Genomic DNA, 22646 nt, shown 5'->3' with positions numbered 1-22646 from the left:
CCCCAGCCTCACAACAGGAAGCATGTCACATCCTGTGCACTTAGACACCAACCACAGGTTTAAATCTAGGAAAACACATACACACACACACACACACACACACACACACACACACACACACACACACACAGACCCCCATGTAAACCAATCACTAATCACTGGTCAGCACTGTTGCCTAAAAAGGGAGGAACCTCTGAGCAGGACCCTACACAGTTGAGTGGTTCTTGCCTGAGCTCATGAAATGACACACTGGCTTTACCTCTTTTCTCTGGGCGTCTCAGTCAAGTTGAATGTTCTCTGCTCTGTAATCGACAACAAGGACAAGCATATCAGTATGCCAGACATAGATGTCAATACGGTGCATAGATCCAAAGTGAATCAGCAGAGAGGGTTAAAAAATCTTCCCCATTTAAAATTGAGTCAGAAACTAATATAGAGATCATGGAAAGAGTCTGGAGCCAGCAAACCCCTACAGAGAAAGAACAAACACAGCAGCAAGTCTTGCCTCGAAAAACCAGATGATAGCAACGATGGAAAAAGGAAAAAAAACAAAGAGGAGAAACGCAACATGTACCCAAATGGAAGAATAACAAAAGCTTCAGGACAGGAACAATTCTGCTATTAGATGATCTAAAGGAGATCTTCATTCTTCCAATGCCCCAGTCCTCTTTTGCTCAGTCATTTTTTCTATAAGGCAGGAGAACTACTATTTTATTACAAAAAAAAATCTTAATTAGTTTTAGAGAAAACTGTGCATGTAAGTGTACCAAAAATTAAATCCCACAGAAGATGCAGAGCTGCACAATTTATGCAACAATGACAAACATGTTTTTTGTTTGTGTGAAAATATCTGGAAAAATCCTTTTACAACACAAAGTGTAGTAAAATGATTTTGCTTCTCACCAGTTCCTATTGCAGATTTTTCAGCTTTGCATAAATATACTTTTTACAGTGTGTCATAAAAAAGTTTATAGATACCAGATATGAATTTTAATTGTGCAGCCCTGCCCCATGGTTCACCAGAAAGAGACTGAAATGCTTTTTTCCGACCAGCCCGTAGTATTCAAGCTGTTGCTCGACGTCTTTCTTGTACTTACTAACTTGGTTGAGACGAGATAGGGATTTAGAAAGAGATAAAGCCTGAAGTAGAGAACGACCGCTGCTGTTGAATGCTCCATCTACACAGGATAAAGCATGACCTTTACTTACAAACACCCTCACAAGCAGATCTATTCTGAAGCAAAGCTGACACAGATATACTTCATGGAGCTTCAGCTGATTTCTGACACCTGTCTGGTCTTCCCACTGTTGAACATGTGGCACATTTGTCCATTCAGCTGCCTCTTGGGAACTATCGGGGCAAAGGGGGCAAAGTTCACTCACCTTCTTCCAAATCAGTGATTGTTGCATCGCGGTTTAGCAGTGGCCGTGACGGCTTTGCTTTAGGGGAGGAGTAGGAGTAGGAGCGAAGACGGACCTCAGCCTCCTCTGGGCTCTAGGTGAGAAAACAAATCACAACAGTAATTAGAAGTTCACAGATTCAATCCTGTGAACAGCAAAATCAGAGTGCATCAGAAACCTGCAGGACAAACAGACCAATAGACTCTGCCCTTTCGTCCATGTTATTGAGCTGTTTATAGTCTGGGCTTATTTACTAAAGATTGTAAGGTAAAGCTGTCTCTTTTGTAATGCTTAGCATACACTGTATGACATGGGTTTTTCATTTTTTCCTACTGAAAAATTGATGATTAATTAAAAAAAAAAAGAAGACAATCAAGGAAAATATTCAAATGGAACAAAAACTGTGTCGAGGATATTATGGTGACTTAATAAGACACATTTTTAATTCATAGTTTATACAAGCTTATGATAATGTTTTGTGAACCAGAAGGGAAGGGGTATACCTTGGTTGATTTGTGCGTGATGTCGGATTGCGCACGACTGAAATCTGGAGAAGCGTCAAAAGAGTCTCTCTCTTCTCCTGAGCTAGAGCGCAGAGTGGACTGTTGCCTTATAGATGAGGATGGGTAGGAATGTCCCAGTATGTCCTCCTCTCCACTGTCACACTCTAGACTAGGGCTGTGCACAATCATACAAACACACACGGATTTAAACACACATGTGTCTAGGTTAAGGTCCTGTCATTCGCTAAAAGTGACTGACTGTTAATACTTTACTCCACATTATGTTAAGAACAAAATAAAACTGGCTATAAAGATTTACTTAAAAATCCTACTGACAGTGTAACTCTTGGCATCACACATTCACATTTGCAGAATATAGTTGGAGACAAACTGTATTCCGACACCTATCATAAACCAGAAAAATGTGCAGAACCATAACAACACCTATTCTCATTGAAATACTAATAATAAAGTGTGCAAGGACCATAACATCACCAGCTGCTCAGAAGCTCAAGTAGGAAGGGCAAGTTTTAATTCTAAACTGCAGCATTCCACAAAATAACACACTGGATCCTGATGAGCTGTAATATTTTGCAGATGGACCTCATGACCTGAGAATCAGCCCATCAACCATTGATTTTCTACCACTTATCCAGGGATGGGTTGCAGGGCAGCGGCTTAAGCAGTGAAGCCCAGCGCTCCCTTTCCCCAACCATCTCCTACAGCTCTCATCCACAGAAACCCAAGGAGTGTTCCCAGGCCAGCCAAGAGACATAATCTCTGCAGCGTGTCCTGAGTCTACCTTGGGGCTTCATTTCAGTACGACATGCCTGGAACACCTCATCCTAATCAGACGTGGAGGACTAGTGGTTCTACTCTGATTCCCTGCCAAATGACTGAACTTCTCACCCCATCTCTAAGGCTCGAGCCACTCTTCACAAAAAAATCATTACAGACACAAGAAAACCTGTATCTGGATTCTCATTCTTCCATTCCAAGAGACCTTCAATTCCCACCTCCAGCATTCCGAGGGAAGTGGGGATATTGAGTCTGAATGAAGGAGTCCTTTACTTTTATGGCGCTGCTGTTTATGGCATCCGCAGACTTAGTTAGCTTGTGGGATGCCGGAGGCAGCTGACAGGTAGGTGGCAGTAGGTGAAGAAAAATTTGGGTGCGGGAGGAGTCCATTATGTTCAAATCAAACATTGATGTTGACAGTTCTTTTGCCAGACTCTGCATTGCTAAGAAAAATGAAGCAATGTTCAGCAACTTCAGCATGCTTCCTGCCGCTTTCCACACCTTCACTTAAAACAATGCAGGGGAAAAAAATTATCTTGCTGAAATTCCAAGCAAACTGGAGTCTGCTGTCTTTGTATGGATTAAATGGAAGACTGCTTATCATCCAAGTCAACAAAACCCCACAACACACTTCACAACACACAGTCTGTTTGACCTGCTCCCCTCAGGCAGGAGGCTCCGGTCCATTCGCACCAGAACCTCTCGCCATAAGAACAGTTTCTTCCCCTCTGCTGTTGGACACATGAACAATAACCGTATGACTGTTCCCACCACTAACACATGACCCTATGCTGTGTTCACTGCATCATTCCATGTTTGGCACTGATCACCACCTGCACTCATGTATATATCGATCTACTTAGCACTTTTAATTCTTATTCTTATCTTTATTTTCATGTCTATTTTAGCGTAATTTATGACAGTATGTCTGCACTGAAGCACTGCAGCAATTTCCTAATGTTGTAAACCTGCTCAACATTTGGCAATAAAACCCTTTCTGATTCTGATCTGATTCTGAAGTGGGTCGGAGTGATCTTTAACATAATCTCAATAGAAGAAATAGTCTAAACCTTTTCAAGAATAACTGCAATTGTGTCCTACCTCAGGCCTCGGCTTGCCTCTGTGAAGCTGCATCCTCTACGACTCAAAGAAGGAGAGCGTGGCAAGCCTGTCTGCGGCTGACGCTTGTGTGCTTCCTCAAACAAACGGAGGGCGGAAGCCAGGGGCGAGGAAGGAAAAGATGGGGAGGAAGCGAAAGGACAGGGGGGGGAGACAAGAGGGGACTGCTCTCTGTGGTTCTCCAGGCCAGAACCTTGGATTCCCCTCAGCCTGTTGTGGGGTGACGATAGGCACCGGCTCTGGGAGCAGTTCCCTGAATTAGGGGGAGTCACAGAGAACGAATCCCAGCTGGAGCTGTCAGCATGAGATGCAGGGCTGACCTCCTCTTCCCCTGGAGAGCGGTATTTAATGTCAGCATCGTCCACCTGGAAAAGAAAAGTGAGAATGCAATGAGACCCCAAACTGTTCCACCAGATGATTTGCAGCTCATCCAGTGAAACGATTCACATCTTATGAGCAAAGTCTGTTGTTCATGCGCTGTTCTAAATTATATCCCTGTCGTAAACTGCATTTTACCTAATGACACTGTATAGAAAAACTTGAGCAACTCACCTGATCCACCAGCATGGCGTTGGCATACACTTGGTCTTTGCCGTGTATCATCGCTGACAGTCTGGCAGCTGCAGCCAGTGTTGGAGACGAGGCCTGGCTCTCCCTTATGGACTGGCTTTTCTCTACAGAGAGAGAAGAATGCACAGAGAGCCGGGATTTTTCAATATTACATTTAGTTTCCACAGCAACACCAAATAACTTCTCACAAACACGGGAAGTGACATAGACATCCTGGGCAGTTGCTTGTCATTGTTCAGGACTAAGAGTCTCTGTATGCGTTTGTGTGTGTATGAGTGTGTGCATGTATGTGTGTGTGCATGTGTGTGCCTCTATCTGAATGGCTCTTTGCACACACGCGTGAAAGGGCGTGCACGGAGTCGAGAGTACACATCTGTAGGCTTGTTTCTTCTCCACCCTGCCTTCGATGCAGTGGGTGAGTGGAAATAACTCCTGGTGAGCACACAGTAGCATTGAGAGGAATCCTTTCAACACAGAAGAGCCACTGTGAGCAGCAGCCTGGTTTTACTGTTAAACGGGGAAAAACACTCCTGCTCTCAAAACACGCAAAGCTCCCTCTGGGATGTTGCTCTGTATAAAGCACACACACTCTCCACAACTCAGTTTCTTATGAAGTATTTCAGGTTTGAAAATAACCGATTCACATAAACAAAGAAGGTAAAAGTTACCAGTAATACTACACATAACAATAAACCTTTGGTAAGACACTAATGGGCATATTATCTTTTAAGAAAGTTTAAATGCTCTATACAAACTAGTTCTTTACTAATAACAACAACAATAAAATAGTCATTATTTATAGAGTACTATTAAAATGTAACTTAAAATGATACTGGCAGCAAAATAAACACATAGGTCATAAAATCATAATTTTTTACACACAAAAAAAATGTATATAAAATGGTTAGCATCAGATAAAAATGCTCAAAAGCTATAAAACAGCTAGAAATCAGGTGAGACTGAATAGTCAGCTGCTGCTTTTAATGTGAAAAATAACCACAGTAACAATTATTTTCAAACTTACTTGCGAATTCTGACTGCTCATAAAAAATCTCTATTAAACACTAACCAGGTACACTGACTTTACTTTTTTTAATATAGTTTTTTTTACTGCTACTAGATAACCATCAGCAAAATGTGTGTTTCTGCCAGTGTTAGGTAATATTACTTTTAAAAGTAAAATGCTTAACAAGCTACAAGATTATTGTTTTACTTTCTGTTAACTTCCTCAAAGTGAAGGTTTCTCTTTTCTATGCCATCTCGCTAGGTGAACTACACATGTGCACAAGTAGCAGGAACAGGACAAAAAGAGCACAAATGTTTCAGCGATTGCCTTTTTTGATTTCAAAGCATCAAAGTGAAAATGGGACGTACAGTAAAATGATTGGTTAATCGCCAAAGTAAGTCAATTTATGATTACTTGAACTGCGAAACTACCACCATTACATTACATTACTTGTTAACAAAAGAAAAAAAGTCATCAGTCTGAAGAAAGAAAACTTGTAGAGGAATTTACATTAAGCTGAAGATTCAACAGAAAAATCTAATCACACCAGCAGCTGGTGCATTTCTGGTCGTAGTAACCAGAAGAGGAGGTCTCATTAGCACAGTTACATTATTAAGCTAATAATGACATTCTCACCTTGCCGTGACCGAGCTTTGCCTCCAACAGTGTCTTTGGCACTGCTGTTTTAAATCTCAGCTCATCAAGCAGTTATTAAAGCAAGACTCAACATTCTTCTTTTAAAGTAAATCAATAGTTTATCCATTGTGTCCAAGCTGCCAGCACTGCAGAATAATAATAAAAAAGGCATTCAGCAACTGTAACAGTGAATAAATCAAAGAAGAAACTGGCTGTGCTTCCTATATGCTGCAAGTTAGATAAATATGAGAGGCAAGAGGGAGCTGAGCTAACACTGATGAGGACACCAGATGATTCCCATTACATCCATGTTAAACATAAACGAATTAACCGAAGTTTAAGTACTGCAGCATATACAGAGACGACTGCACATCACTCCAGGACAGCCAAAGTTTTTATATCTCTCAGCGAAATTCTTACATTTTTACAACCTGATTCTCCATTGTTAAAAATGTCTGGATTCTCTTAGTTTCACCTGAAGAGATTATACTGTATATGAACCTCAAACCAAATTCACTGTACCTGCGCAAAGTCACATAAAACTTTCTGCTATGTAGAAAAGGATTCGTTTTAGTCCAACATCAAATCCACAGAATGGGGTTAGATTCTGGATGTGGGTCAAACTGCTGTTTGAAAGCAGATATAATTTCATATAAACCTACTTTAGGGACTTGACAGACAGACCTAATAGTTCAGGCTCTGGGCAGGGTCCAAAGCCACAGCTGGCTGCTGTGGCCTCAATCATTCACACACCTCTGACCCATAAATTCTGGCTCAGTGAACATTACTGTCGGGCAGTGTGATCTGTGTTTAACATTAGTTAACTGGGGGAATAACAGAAGCAGGGTGTTCATATTGCCAACAAGTTACAAAAGCAAAAAGTAATTCGTCCTGCTGGAAAAGCTGTCTTTATTCCCGAGGCAGAGTAAGCAGTCAATCAGCTGTGACTTGAAAGGGGATGTTTTTTTTTAAAGAAAAGCAGAGCAGTATGCGGATCTATTTATGTAGGATTTCTGCTCGCTAAAAGTAAAGCTGAAGTGATGTGATATTCAGAGCATGTCCCTTAGTGAGAAGCAACCGTATACAGTAGCAATGCCTAAAGTAGCAGTAGCGAGAAAAACAGAGACCGAGAGAGACTCTATAGCAAAACAGACAAAGACAGCAGTCAGTGCCAGGTTTCCAGACCAGGGCAGTTAAACACAGAGAGTGACCCTTCAACCCATGCACACCCCTGGGAGAGGGAGACCGAGGTAGGCAGGATGAAGAGGAGGGGGAGGCAGCGCAGCCACAAGGCTTCTTTCTCAAGGTTCACTCCTTTTAGAAGCTGTAGGGCAAAACATAAAATTCAAGATAAACATACAATAACAATGATTAATCGTATAAACACCTAGGCTTGCTTATTATAATTATAAATGGATTATTTGTTCATGCTGTTCCTTCTTTTATGATGTAACTTGCTTTACAAGGACCACACTAAACAGCTGTCACTTTGATGAGAGCTGAAAGTAAAATAACAAGCCAAGTCTCAAAGAATCACAACAGGAGGTCTTATTACCTTATAAAAATAGGGGAGGCATTTATTTAACTTTAGTGTTCGGGACTTTTAAATCATTAGAACAATTGTCCACCAACATCCACAAAACCACTCTGAGTTATGACACCTGTGGTCAAACATCCCAATCCAAGCATCACAGGCCCATTGTATTTACAGGAAAAGGTGAAGCCAGAACGAGCCGTGCAACTCTCAGAGCAAAGAAATAAACGTCTGTCTGTGCGCACCTGAAATCACATTTCACTTTGCAGGTGTATTATTAGACCAGAAAAAAAAGAAAGTCGAAATCGAGTAGAAGCAGTTCAGTTCAAAAAGTTGATGCAGTGCCACCGTTTCTGTTCCTCATTGAGAGAGCATGGGCCAGCAGTGTGTATAAAGCTAGCCTGTGTCAATCACAATTACAAAGCAATAACATAGATAATCTTGCAGAGGTTTATGGTGAAAGATGAGGAAAAGACAACTGGAGCTGAGCCATGACACAGCCGTGGCAGTAACATAATCTTTCCCCGTGTCTGTCTCTCTGATCCTAACTCCCTCTCTCTTTCTCGCTTCTCCCAACAAACACAGAATCACTTGTACATAAGCAACGGACTGTTTAACCACTCTGGTTTAATCATGCACTATTTTTAGCATTTAATTTAACTCTCCCATGACTAACAATGAAATAACAAGTTTTTATGCCAGGATGAAGTATTAACCAGATTTTGGTTCCGTGCCTGATAATAAACCAATACTCAATTCAATCACAGTCACTCTTTCACTGACACCTAAACAACCAATTAGAGCTATCAAGTGCAGTTCCCTGAGGCTAGGGATATGACCGCACATATTAAACAGTGGGCCTCCCATTTGCACTGCAACCTAGCAGTCACATGAGGCCACGACTTCTCAGCAGGGTTTAGATGCACATAACAGTTTGAAGATGGCGAAAGCCCCAAACCACTCAATCAGCCTCGAGTGGACATCTGACATTCCCCAACATACTGTCAGGTATCAGGTTACATCACTGGTAAACATGCAGTTAGCTCTCTCTGACAGACTCGGTGCTGCAGTGGATGTCTGTGAGTAAGAGTGTGTAATGGGAAAAGTCTAATTTTAACTTTATTGTTCCACAGTGAATGGTGAAACATGCCTGCCAACAGGGCATTTAGAAGTTAAGTCCTGAGTTTGCCAGAAGAGCTGCCTAATCTGTGTTTAAAAAGTTAACATTTTTCACTTAAAAATGATTCCACATGTTTTTCCAAATCTTTTTTGTGTCTGTCAAACACTGCAGACATCAACATGTCAGAAATGTGTTTTAAGGACGTCAATGACAGTGAAGTGAAAAGTGAATTAAGATTTGTGGACACTCGCAGAACTATACCTGTCAAAGCGACAGAATAGCAAAACTACTTTTAAATATGGTTTTTAATGCTGCGTTACCTTTTTTCCCCATCTTCCGGCGCATCCTCATCTTGGGAAAAGAAGGCCAGGAGTAGTTGAAAGGGCAGTCGGAATCAGAGTCCATGAGTTACGATCTTATAGAAAATCTTCATCCGAACAGTTCGATGTGTGTGATGAATAAATGAGCAGTTACGTCTATTCCCACATGGCTGAACAGACTGCGGACTAGCTGTAGCACTCACTCTCCTTTTTTTTCCCGGAGCCCTGCTGCAGACACTCTGACACTTCAGGAGTGAGCCAGCATGTTCCCCTCTGTCTCCCCCAACCACCCCTCCCCCTAAACTACTCCCCTTCCCCCTCCACAGCTCTCAACCAACTGTCCAGCAGAGCCGGGGCTGAACTCTTTCTTTTTGAGTTTCCTCTCTGTCTGCTCTTCTTACATCTGAGCAAACTTTTAGGTAACTAAGTCAGTCTCTGCCTTCTTTGCTCATATACCACACACGGTCATGAGAAAGAGGGAGCGAGATATACACATGCTGACAGCAACAGAGGGAGGAGGGTATTGACAGCTGAAAGGAGGGACTGAGGAAGGGAGAGAAACAGTCAAATATAGGAATGACTTTAGAACTGGCAGCGAAGAGAAACATGAAGCCAGACTGCTTATTGAAAGTGAGTCTCAGACATGATAGAAATCATTAACCCTGTGAGTCCATAACTGTCTCGGAGAGATACCAGGCTGCATAGCTGAACACTACCCAGTTAAAAGCACTGGCAATTCATCCCAAATATGCCTAATGCCATCTGAAGAGAGTCCTTCTCAATCACTCCATTCTCTCGTTCTCTATATTTTAGCATGTCAAAGCCCAGCTGAGAGGGGAGGAGGGACTGCCAGGTTAGCAGCTTCTCCATGGAGACAGCACAGAGAGCTGCTGCTGTTTTCTTCATCCATGTTTCCTCCTCTTGCCAAACTGCAGGAGTACAGTGCTCCAATTGCATCAGCACAGATACAAGTGAAGATCAGCAAAAAGGATGGTAAAGAGGATTTACAAGACAAACTGGACAATGGCACTGTGAAAAGAGGTCAAGCATGGGTTTACAAATGCACATAAATGAAGGAATGTGAAAAACAGAGAGAGAAAAAGGAGATGAGATGGGTTTTGCAGGCAGAATATACGCGAAGAGTAGAAAAAGAGGTACACTGTGACTATAGAAAGTTTCTGTGTATGTGCATGGGGAGGGGTGATGGAGGGTGTTGGCACCGGGCTAGTGAACATTAATGCTGCCTTTGTGGGGTCTGTGTGAGGTTTAATCCTTTTTTCCATTCTCCAATTAGATCCCACAGTCGGGGTCGCAGACTCTTCTCTGCGCTCCTGGTGCTGCACTTATCGTTTGTTGACACCCTGCCAAACTATCCATATCATAAATCCCTTTCTCTCACAGTTTCCCCCCTATTACACACACACACATAAACACACACTGCTTTAACACTCCTCTGCTCTCCTTTCCCTGGAGATCTCAACAAGCTGCTGGAAAACTGCATTCAGCAAAGCCCTGGCAACCCCCATTCAACCACAAACACCCCCTTTTTACTTCCCTATACCCCTGTCCCACTCAGAGCACTCTTCCCTACTGAATTCTTCCAATCAAATACACAAGTGAACACACACGCACACAGAAACTTCTTCCCTCTCCTCAACTGTGGAGGAGAGCAGCGCTCCTCGGGATGAAGTGGCCTTTGCTATTTGTTCGCTAAACTCACATTAAAATGCTGACCTGGAAGGATGTGATGGGGAATGGTATGTGTATTTGTCTGTATGTAGGCATTTGGGTGCAAGAGTGTGTTTTGGGTGGGGTATTTAAATATCGGGGGCATTAGGAAGGCAGAGATGGGAGAATGTGTGACTGAAGAAGACAAACAGTCCTTTATCCCTCTCAAAAAAATCCAAATTATCATATGAATCTTGAAAAGAGTAAAACCTTAAAAAAAAAAAAAAAATTTCTATGTACATACAGTCATGTCAAATAAGTTACAGTAATCTGAAATGGAGACAGGAAAGATGACATCAAGAAGATAGGGGAAAGATGACAGCTACATTCGAAATTCCTCATCCCTAGCTGAAGCGCTGGATACACAAGTTCTGTCTGTGTACTCGATGACGCATTCGCTCAACGTATGCAGCCATATTGTTAGTGTTAACAAACAGACCAGAATCACAATATAAGCTTCACTACTTCACTAAAAAATGTAAAAACCTTCTAGCCACTCACGATACCTGACAGGCCTGGAATGTTTACTGATGAATTTAAATTCTTTAAGGGTCAAATGAGCACCTTTATCCCAGAAGAATGGCATGTATGAAACCTGAGTCATTTCCAGTCTGAGCTGTGTTCATTCAAACATAACCCACTGAGGGGAAACTTGTGCAAAACATCATTCAAGTGACCAATATTATTTGATCTGAGCCACAGAAGGTGATTTAAGGGGTCAAAAGAGGCCAGAGGGAGGCAGACATCACAGGCTACACGAAAATGATGAAGAGCTTCCACTCAGCTAACAAACACAGAGAAACATGCACACAGAGGACAAAATGGCTTAACCATTTAGCATGAAAAACTACACTCACCACAGGATGCTAAGATTACAGATGTTCAGTGCCAAGTGTTATAAAGTCTGAAGCCTCGGCTTGTCACCACAGCATTCTTACACTGAGGCATCAGTCTGGTCTGCAGTAATACCAGCCAATTATTAACCCACAGGATGTTCCCACTCTCAAATCCTTCCTCTTGCAATCCAGGAGTACATCAGAGTGAAGCCACCTTCAGCCATTTAGTCAGGAATTGGCTTGGTTTGTTTCTGGCCTCCTGTCACTACTGGCAGAAGCAGGATGACTCAGGATGAAGTGTTCATTAAAAAAGAAAAAAGAAAAAAATCCTGCTCGGTTCAACAATAACTGTAAACACAGAGTGACACGACTAAAAAAACTTCAGGGAGAGGGGGGCAAGACAAGCCAGGGGCCTGAAATGTGATCCTATAGTCAGCGGGGACAGTCGGCAGCCATAGATGATGGTTAGAGTTCCAAGTTCTGTTCAGGAAAGGAAATGTTTCCTGCAGTTTGAACTCACTCAATAATTTGAAGCTACTTGGATAACTTCCTATGAACATAACAGCACCTAAAACAACAGTGATCGATTCCCGTCTGCACAAAAGTTGATGTACCACAAACTCTACAATTAAAACCACAGCTAAAAACGGACTTCTAAAAAAACAAAATTACTTTGAAAGAAAATCTTACCAGAGTCAGACTGTGAAGGCTCGTCTTCTTCGTCCTCCTCATTCAGACAGAACATCAGCGGCTCCTCGTATACTTCGGAGTAGAAACTGGGAACCTTTAACGAAACAGCATGCACATTTCCAGCATACCACAAAAACCGAAAAAAACGAGTAGAACTAAGTAAAAAAACACCAGTGTTTGGCGAGTGCCTAGGTGTGTGAGACAGATCAATTAGTTAACCATCTGTAACACATTAAACTGTTCCTACTGGATGACAAGAATCATGTGCACACACCACACCTCTCAAAACACGAAACACACACTTGACCGCTCACAAAGTCAGCTATTCAGTGGTGTGTGCAAGGTGCCAAATCCAGCACCTTGACAATAAGAGTGAAAAAAAACAAACAACAACTGTGGAGCATTGAGAAGCAGACAATGCTCCACAGTTATTGTAGCAGTGCTTGCCACTAGCTGGTACAGATGTTCATGGAAAGTGAATAAGTGTGTTTAAAATGCCACCTGTAATAACATATTCAGGAAAATTGGAAGGAACGCTTCTTGTTGCACGGAATTTGTCAAGAATATTCGGATCATATTGTAATCCATAGACTTGTACGCATGTGAATCCTTATAAAAATGTTTTACTGCCGTGCGTTAAATACTTACATTCTCTTCAACGGCAGAGTTTTCTCCATTTATGTCAGGATACAGTGCTGAAAAAAAAGACAACATTTTCAGACACAGCCATCAAAACACAAATCGGACAACATGATGGACAATTCCATACACAGTATATAATTTTCTTTTGAGTTTTATCCTTATTTTTATTTGTATTTTATCATTTACATCTGTATTTACGTAAATACGTACACTATAGCTCTTAACTATTACAGCGTAATATTTTGCACGATATTATACATTTTTATACTTTTATATAGATATTTTTTTATTATAAGTTTAGTAAGATGCACAGTCGGGGGGGGGGAGTACTTTTTAGCCGGAAAAAACATTTCACTGTGTGTTGTACTAGTTATAACTACATGTGACAAATAAATAAAGAATTGAATTGAATTGAATCAAACTTCAAAAGAAACACAAGTAAGCACAGATGCTTGCCAGTTTTTAATGATCCCACGTAAACGCAGGTTTTTGTTTTCTTTTCATAAACCTGGGGGATTTATTTATTTTTACTGTGTGGCCTTGATCTCCATTTTCATTTAATTACCATGTTCATCCTAGATCAAAGGGCACGGTGTATGATGGCTTACCAGTAACAAGGCAGAAATACATGGAAATTAGTGTTTGGGTGGTTTGATTAGTGGCCTTGGGTGATGTTGAAAAATGAAGGCAGGATATGTAGCAGAAGTGGCCCATAAAAGATAGATAGGCTGGAACAGAGTTTCAGAGAGAAGAGAAAAAGTAGTGCCAGAGCTTGAGAGACAAAGACAGAGGGACAAAAAAGAGAAGGATGAAATATTTCAAAAATAAAAACAAAACTAGCTCAGATACTGTCAAAGATACTGTCAATCACACTAGTGATGTGGCTTGGGATCTCAGTGGAATATGCCAAATACTAGTGGGTAAACTGCTTTAAAATTCCCTACTTAATGTCCACAGGCCTCATGTAGGGAATTTTTATAAGAATTTTTATGCCATGCTGAGTTTTCCTGTAGCACCAGGAACAGGTCAAAGTTTTTATTCATCTATTTAAATATCCTTAAATATCCACATTTAAAAACAAGGCCTACATCAGATTTGAAGGACTCTTTATTTTACTGAGCTTCCTTTATATCTGCTTGATGAAGTAGTAAATCCATCCTCTACTCTTTATCCAAATCTACCACTGGAAGGAATGATTAAGCAGACTTGCCCAAAACTTCCCACATTTTATTTTATAAACAAAATATCTTCAACTACCTTGTTTTTTAAATGATTATGTTTGATGAGAAATACTTTTAAGCAGAAAGTTTTGAAGTAGACTGTTGTTATTGTTTTTAATTATTTCCCTGATAACTGACTAACGATTGATCATCTATTCAGCAAAGAAATGACAAACCACCACCTTCATACAGTTGACTTGTTTTTTGCCATATCTTTGCAGTACCCACAAAGCCCAGATGAGGGCAGTCAATTTCTACTGAAGTCTGCATGACACCACAGTGTGTAGATTCAATACAGTGAAAAATAGCAAATCATCTCAACATGAAAGAGGAGAGCTAAGACTGCATGGTTTAGTTTAATCAGGCCTCCAAGTCCCACAAATCAGACAGATTGAATGTGTATGATACCACTGTCTGCAGGATCATCCACTAGTTCTTCCTTCCCTAAGATCGTCTCCACCCGCTCCCTCCTTAGTGCTTTGATCTGTAGGAGAAAAAGCAGCATTTAAATCAAAAGATTCGAGAAAGTATTGTATTTATGGGTTTTGATTTTTCTGTTTAGTTAGTTGCACACCTGCTACCTAACCTTAATTTAATAGTACCTTTAAGAACCTTGAACAAAAAAAAAAAAAAACATCCTCAACAAAAGCTTAATCTGTAATTTTTTTTGTTTTGCTTTTATATAATTGTAATCAACTACCTTTTTCTAATTTATTCTTGTGTTTACAAATATCACCTTTACAATCTTTACGACCATCATAATATTGTTCTGCTCACCCCTCTGAGGAAGTCCTCATCTCTCAGTCGCTCTCTGAGAAGCAGGATGTCAGCATGTCGGCTCTCCTCCGAGCTCCACCTCAGGTTTTGTCTGACAGTCAGAGTCAGGTTCCCCATGTCATGACAGAACCTAAGCAGGCGAGATCTGTCTGCCCACACCTGGGAAAGACCAGCGGGAGGTGTAGCTAGTGGATTGGGTGGGCTGCAAAACAACAGAAAAAAATATTAGGCATTAGGGTTGATATTTCGAATACTGTTTTTACTATTTTCCCAAACTTCTTTAACATATTGCATATCACATTTACTGTCATTAAGTGCATATGATCTGGTCTTGTAGGCAAAATAAATTAACCTGTAAGGGTGTGGATCCAGTTAGAGGTGGAGTTTTCAGGTAACACAAACAGGTGACATATAATAACAAAATGCACTTCATCACTTCAATATAATCACAGTATTTTGGTAATTTAGAAATGGATGGATAGGATAATAGCAAACATAAAACTGGGTTGTGTATATAGTTGAAGGAAAGTTTTCCCTTAGAGTGGAGCTGTCATGGTTCTGGGTCCGTTGGACCCAGCAATTGAGTTCATTATGTTTTCGTTTACTTTGGCATCATGGATTATTCTTCATGTTTCTCTGGTACTTTGTGTTTCAGTTATCTTGGTGTTTTGTTTTCTCATTCTCTTGTTGTGATGATGATGATGTTTATTATTAGAGTTTCATGTTTCTGTTATCCATGTTTTAGGAATTGTGGTTTCATGTATTATTTTCTGTCCGTGTCTTTTAGTAGTGTTTCCTGTTTTATTGTGGAAGTCGTTGTCTTAGGTTAGTGTGTGCAGCTTTGTTCCCCCCTGTCTCGTTAGCCCTGATCTCTCCCAGCTTTGTTTCCCTCCTGTTGCCCATTCCCTCATTACTACCCTGTGTATATAAGCCCTGTGTTTTCCCATGCTCTGTGTCGCGTCGTACCCTCAGAATTTTATCACCAGCAATAAAGCTAAGGTTCTCAGTTTCAATTCAGTCTCAGAGTCTCGCATTTGGATCCTCCTCTCCATCCGCCTGCACACAGAGCCCTGACAGGAGCACAGGAAACTTCTACCCTGAATACACAATGTTTTATCAAAACAGTCATTCATTTGTCAGAGTCTCTCCTGGAAGCACCTCGTTAAAGTTTATAATCTTACTTGGAGAGCAGCTCCAACAGTTCAGTGTTGCCTGCTGTCTGTGCCAGCTGCAGCGGCGTGACTCCATTTTCGTTTGGCAGATTGACAGCCATCAAACCCCCAGGCTGGCAAAGCAACAGCTCTGCAAGTCGACACATACCCCATCGAACAGCTAGGTGGAGGGGAGACTCTCTGGGACAGTGCTCTGGAGAATAGGGAGAAAAATATATTACAATTTTAAAAAATGACATCTCTGAAGACATGAAAGAATGCAGCGGGATCCAAGACAACTGCTTAACCAGGAGGAAACTAGCATGTCAGAAATCTGGATAACCGTCTAATTAGGATAACTATCTGAACTGTCACTAACTGATTTCTATTCTTACACAGCACTGGATCCCTCTGGTCCACTGACCTATTTTAAGGCAACAGAAGCCTTTTAACAAGATCGTGACAACAGACAGTCTACAAATGTGACGACTTCTTAGATTTGTGTCTGCCATTTAATGCAGTCCGACAAGATTTCTATCTGTACCAGATAAAACTGCTCCAGCCGAAAAACATTTTACTCTCTAACAAGTTTTTTTTTTATCTTATTACTATACCTTAAAAGAGAGAATAAATTTACATTAAAGTACGTTAGTTAACTCCGATATAAATTACAAATGCTGTCTGAAAAGAATAAATTGCAGGAAAAATATACAAATATAACAGAAGCAACACTTGGTATCACTTAAAATTGTCATCTCATCATAAAAATGGTAGTTTTTTTTTTTTTTTTTTACATTGTGATACCATACAGTTTGCCCTTTTTACTGTAATGGGTAGCTGTGTAAAGATTAAGAAATACCCGCAGGATGATGAGAAATGAGTCAAGCTCTGTGCAAGAGCACTTAAACTTCAAATAATTCAGGACTGTATCACCTTTTCAGAATCACAATATTTCTAAGCTGACAACTAGGGTATTTCCCTTTACAGAGGATAAAACATACTTTAGAGAAACTAAACTGAAACTTCAGTCCCAAAAGTAGAAATAAAGAGAATACACCTGTGACTTCCAGTTATACTAACTAAAGAAAAGGTTTTTATAAAAGAATCAGAATGGTCCCATGTTTAGTTTTTCTCTTCCTTTTATACTTTGATGTTTCTATCACGATGCATAAGTGCATCATGGATTTACATGGGTTCACACTGAAATAAATTACCAGCGAAAGTAAAACAAAAAATAATTATTTCAAGATTTTATACTTTTAAAAGAAGAAATAGTAAAAACAATAACTAAAAATATCAGTTTTTATATACTTGTAGAAGTAATGAGAATGAGTCACAGTACAACTAATTAGGCTGCTGTGAGCTTCCTCCTGAAATAATGCCAAAGACGGTGCATGATGTGAAGAATCTAGCTTCATAAAACAGACAGGAAGCGCTTCGTACTTAGCATAAGGCTTACCAATTGAAATCTTGAGTTTTTGTGACAGCTCATTCAGTATGAAGAACATTGCATAACAACCTCTGTGGAGAGAGTCCAAGAAAAAAAATGTCCTGGCTTGCTGTTCAGCACATTGCTGCAAGATTAAACTTTGCTAATGAACATGAAAAGGTGCCTGACGAATACTGGGTGAGATACATTTTTACAGCTCTGACTGGGTGCAGCATGAACTTGGCCAGGACTACCAGAGTAAATACACACAGAAGAACCATGAGCTGACTGTTGTTATGAATTGGTGCTATAAATACAATATATAAATAAAACTGACTTGAATTGAAAAGTTGAAATAATGAGGCACAGAGGTGACAGTGTGGCGAGTGCAAAAGATGTCAGGAGATGACTTATAGATGGAGCCATTAATGTCTGAAAATTAACCAGAATGCTTCCTAATAAAATGACTCCTAATCTCCAGAAACCTGTCAGGAGAGGTGTACTAGGCTTTATCCTCTGACAAAAATCCAAAGTTCAATGACTGAATCAGTAAAGATTCTGAAGACTTGGTCAAGTGTGTTGCCACCTAAATCCAATAATAACATGTGAAGAGAAAGGCAGAACAAAACAACCTAAGAAAGAACAGCTGAAAAAGAATGACAGAATCTCTCTCCAAAAATGTGCAACACTGGCATCCATGCCAGGATTTAGTGCATATTTGAAAAGTAGGGTGGACAGAAGACATACTGTAAAAATAAAAATGCAAATGTCATGAAAGCTGCACTGACTACTACTGACTGTACTGACTTCCTACTGTGCAGCTTCTATTTTTAATATAATGAATACAGCCATGTGAAGAACAAACAGCTTTCCATGCAGTCCTGTGAAAGACTAAGGCCACACTTGTTGCTTCCATAAGAACTAAGAGAGTGTGTAACAGTCAGGTGTGACTGATAAAATGCACTTCATTAACTGATCATCAGCAACTGTGAACAACGACAGACGTTTTGGCATTTTGCAGGTCCGGAGCATTGAAATGCACGTTAATACAACGCTACAATTTTTCTAGTATGCTCAGTTTAAGAAATGTTCTCAGGAAGAACATGATTACCTCCAGTGTCATCTTTTGTCTTTGTGACAGTAACAAGGATTTGTTAAGATGTTCCAGTGCTTTTAAATTTTTATTGAAAGCACTGCATGCAAACAGTGAGTACTTAGGAGATTCGGGGATTGATCATTGAGCTGTATTAAGCATCGGCAATAGAATGATGTCATAAGCAGTGTTATCAAATTAACTGCAGACATTTAGAGAGAGACGTTGCAATGAAACAGACTGCCATAACTATATTACAGCTAAATCTAGTTTGTTATTTATGTAGGTGGCCCTACACAAACACTCAGATCATACAAACAGATGGTGGCATCTAGTAAACTTGGTGGTCAGCACACACACAGGCCACACGCAAACACACAAACACATGCTCGCTCAGATTTATTGAGCTCTGCCTAGGGCTACTTCCAGATGGAAAGGCTCTATTAACCACATTACATGCTGCTTAATTGGCTTTGATGAATTTAACAGAGGAACACGTTGGACCATGTTCACTTCCGATTTCAGCCTGGTGAGCATGGAAAATGGGAATAATGGCTGGGGAGAAGGTGGGCAGAGGGGTTGCAGAGTTGAAGAGTTCAACCTCCTGGTATAGTTACCAGGACAGTGCTGAGTGATGCATTATGACAAAGGCCGTCAGCTACATTTCTAATCTATAGCTGTCCTCTTTTTTGTTTTTTTGTATGAATAAACGTGTACATAATTAAATATATTATCCTTGTCTGTAAATCCACTCTTTAATTAAAACCCCTCCCTCTAACATGACATTTTCCAAGCTACAACTTTGTTTGGATAAACAGAGTGTACCATTTTAAGAATTTTCAATTTTTTGTATTTTTAAATACATTTTTTCATGAAATAAAAACTGCATTTTATGTGTCTTTGATAAGCATAACTGTGTAGGAATCCCTGTTCTGCAAGATAAGACAGTGCAGCTCTCACCGTCTCCACTGTGGCTCCCGAGTACATTCCAGTTTGGGGGGATATCGAGGTTAGCCATAGCCAGGGCCACTCGGTGATCCATAGCCCAATGGGAGCTCTGCTGGCCCAGGTTGAAGAGGCTGCTCAGCTCGTTGTGATCCGTGGAGTTCAGACAATGTCCATGGATTACCAGGTGCTCTGCGAGGTCCTGTAAGGGTGCCAGTTGTGAATAAGATACAATCAGGTGTAACTGAAGAGCTCTACAAAACATTATTTTCACTGCTGCCTTTGTATTGGAGCGTTTCCCATTCCAATAAAAAAATGTCAGTAGAATTCTTATCAATTATATATGAACTAAAAAGCACGTGCACAAGAAAAAACTGTATTAACATGTAATTTTTACCACAAGCACACTTTTTTTGGCTTTTCTTACCTGAGCATCATCATGAACATACTCTAATGAAGCCTCGCCTACCCAGGTGAGAGGTATAGTTTCAGAGCACAGGTATGCCTGGACAGAAACCATCTCTGCCAGATTATGGCCTAAGCAAGCACAACAAAAGTTATATTTAACATCAGTTAAATAAACAATATCTTTTTATATGGTGGAACAAAAAACTCCAAAAGTTACAGATTTTTTTGTTCAAACTGTGTTTAATAAACAGAAATAGAAGCCCAAAAGGGTGAAAGGAAATCTATCAAAAGGATTTATGGTTTGTGAGAAATGAGTCAACACTACAAAAACACACTATGGTTACAGGGCTTTAAGAATGCCTCCAAGCCCTTGGATATGTTTGAGTATCAGCTTTTCTTTTTGGATGCTAACAAAGGCACTTTTTGTTTTCTGCATTTCTGCATTGAGTTAGTATGTTTGAGAGTGCAAAGCCTGCAGGACTGCCTGTTGTTTGAGTCAACCTACACAGAGGCTCAGTAATAATGACATATTGTTCATGGAGCTGTTTCACTCCTATGTGGAAGCTGCTAAGATTCTGCACCCTGTCAGACCTCAAGCCACTGTAGGGACATGTTTATGTGTAAGCCAAATTCAAATACATACTTCTTTTAGGTATTCTGATATATAATCGGAAGTGAAAAAGTGGAAAAACATGGGATTGCTAGAATATACTAATGTTTGACGATGGCTTCGTAAAATACCAAAATACGGCATTAGACATGAGAACATAAAATATTGTGCAAAAATCCTAAAGCACCCGTCATTTCTTTACATTTTGCTTCCAAAGAGCCAAACTTTCATGTAATTTTTATGAGTTTTCTTTAAGCAATAGCTTCAGGATATCCAAATAAGTCAAGGACAAAAGAAGTGGAAGGCCTAAAAAACAAACAAACATTAAAATGGAGGAACACTATCTGAAAACCATGTTAAGAAATAGGCAGAAAAAAAATTGAGCAAAGTTGTGACACAGGATCCGAGAGAAGCATCTTGTTATTCAGTTGATCTAAGAAACCATCCGAAGGTACTGAAACAGTGAGGAAACTATATTTCCATGTATGTTCGCTGTATGTATTTCTAATTTTCCTAGGAAAATACAAAGAAATAGAGGGTGATTTAAGACTTTTACACAGTCTTAAATCACTGTGTAATTTACATCAGAAAGTCATAAACATACCGGGCACAATAAAGCAGAGCATGACATCACTGTGAGCCCTGGTGACATGGATCAGTGTGGATCCTTCCAAAACAATGTAAACCTCTGCATCTTCTGGCGCAGAGTCAAAACCATCCAGCAATGCAAATACCTTTGCTTCGCCCTGGGATAAATGAAGGTGGAAGAGGTCGAGAGGAAAAACAAAGAAGAAAGACGCTACCGATCAAAAAAATACATCTATTGTTAAGTATACAGGCTCATTTTAGAGCAAGACTTTATTCTGATTCTGATGTTCTAGATTTCTGTAAAGTACACAAAATCCCCTGATAGCATTCCTCTCGAGGGTACAATAAACCATCCCTCCTCAATAAAAACAGGAATGCCTTAGCGCCTCCTCAAAGACCTGTCCTGATCCAGACAGGCTACAAGACTTTAGATTTCTCATTTAAGGCAAAAGAAAGAATGATACAAATAATAAATAATAAATAATAATAATAATAAATAAATAAATCGACTAGTACACATCTAAAAATAAGACATCCTATAACTGTTCTGTTAATTATATTAAAACAATACAAGTCTTTAAGGATCCCAGAAATCTGATTTGCTGAGACCTTGAGGTTTTATATATTGAAATAATATTTATGTTATATTGAAAGCACAAGCTATTCATTTTTTTAACTTGTCAGCCAAAAAGTGGCAAGCTGTTCATATGGCAATTGTGAGAAAACAGCTGCTTATTCACACTTTCAGTAAATATAAACAACACTAGCATTTAATCAGTCTTCTTAGTAACCACTTGAGAAAGTCTAGCACTCACTCTTTACTCACAAGTACATATAAATACATCCACTATGTTCTTTGGCTAGTTGCTACTTTTTGCAGTCTCCAAAGTTTTTCAACAGATTTCTGCATCTTTGCACATTTCTGGGTCCATGCTGTTGTCTTCATGTGATGCTTCCACTTTGAATACGTGGTTATAACTAATGCAACCAAAAGATTTCAAGTATAAAGGCTGAACATGAACTAGCTTCACTAGCTACAAAATAAAAGCTTCCCAGGCTAGTTGTCTTTTAACAGAGCTGCTGCTTTTTCACCACCATCCAACAGTCACAGGGGAAGAAATCTATTGTAGACAATATCAATTTGTCCACCTACAGTGGCCTCAATAGACCAGTGTATTGAGGCCACAAGACATATTGTGTGGGTTATTCTTGGAAACCTATCAAAAGACTGACTGAGGCGGGAGTAGAGGAACAGGCCTGAGGCAAAAAAAGCTGCAGCCAAAATGTAGGTCCTAAAGGTAAGGTTTACCGTGAAATGCAATATACATTACAGATTAGTGTAGATGGCTTAAGAGTGTATTTTCAGTAGTCTTTCTTTTGGCCTCAACAGCTGACCTGATTTCTCATGGTTAATACAACCAGAGGCTTTTTGCTTTCACTCCTCTTATTGACTAAAATAAGGACACTTTGAGTAATCCTGCCTCCATTTCTCATTGTCTCACCTAATCTAACCTTTGCGTTC

At 40.0% G+C, this 22646-nt stretch overlaps 1 protein-coding gene across 6 annotated transcripts in view; it reads right to left on the bottom strand.

Moving 5' to 3' along the window:
* Positions 1–22646, bottom strand: part of LOC101480759 (rho guanine nucleotide exchange factor 28) — a 45320-nt gene that overhangs the window by 19791 nt on the left and 2883 nt on the right. For 2 of the 6 annotated variants that reach the window (XM_076891010.1, XM_024804393.2), the window contains 14 exons: positions 21141–21282; positions 19946–20055; positions 19534–19720; positions 16082–16265; positions 14901–15102; positions 14532–14607; positions 12910–12956; positions 12262–12355; positions 4374–4495; positions 3804–4186; positions 1905–2079; positions 1384–1495; positions 1098–1178; positions 260–302 (listed from right to left, as the gene is read on the bottom strand). In XM_076891010.1, the coding sequence (XP_076747125.1) occupies positions 260–302; positions 1098–1178; positions 1384–1495; positions 1905–2079; positions 3804–4186; positions 4374–4495; positions 12262–12355; positions 12910–12956; positions 14532–14607; positions 14901–15102; positions 16082–16265; positions 19534–19720; positions 19946–20055; positions 21141–21282 (1958 nt within the window). Of the gene's footprint in view, positions 1–259; positions 303–1097; positions 1179–1383; positions 1496–1904; positions 2080–3803; positions 4187–4373; positions 4496–9007; positions 9485–12261; positions 12356–12909; positions 12957–14531; positions 14608–14900; positions 15103–16081; positions 16266–19533; positions 19721–19945; positions 20056–21140; positions 21283–22646 lie in introns of those variants that run through there. The other 4 variants (XM_024804392.2, XM_024804394.2, XM_024804395.2 and 1 more) reach the window with 3 other exon arrangements.

The sequence above is a fragment of the Maylandia zebra genome, linkage group LG12 (genome assembly GCF_041146795.1).
Source record: "Maylandia zebra isolate NMK-2024a linkage group LG12, Mzebra_GT3a, whole genome shotgun sequence".
NCBI classification, from domain to species: domain Eukaryota; kingdom Metazoa; phylum Chordata; class Actinopteri; order Cichliformes; family Cichlidae; genus Maylandia; species Maylandia zebra.
The sequence above is the reverse complement of the archived record's forward strand: the minus strand, read 5'-3'. Positions and strand labels throughout refer to the sequence as shown.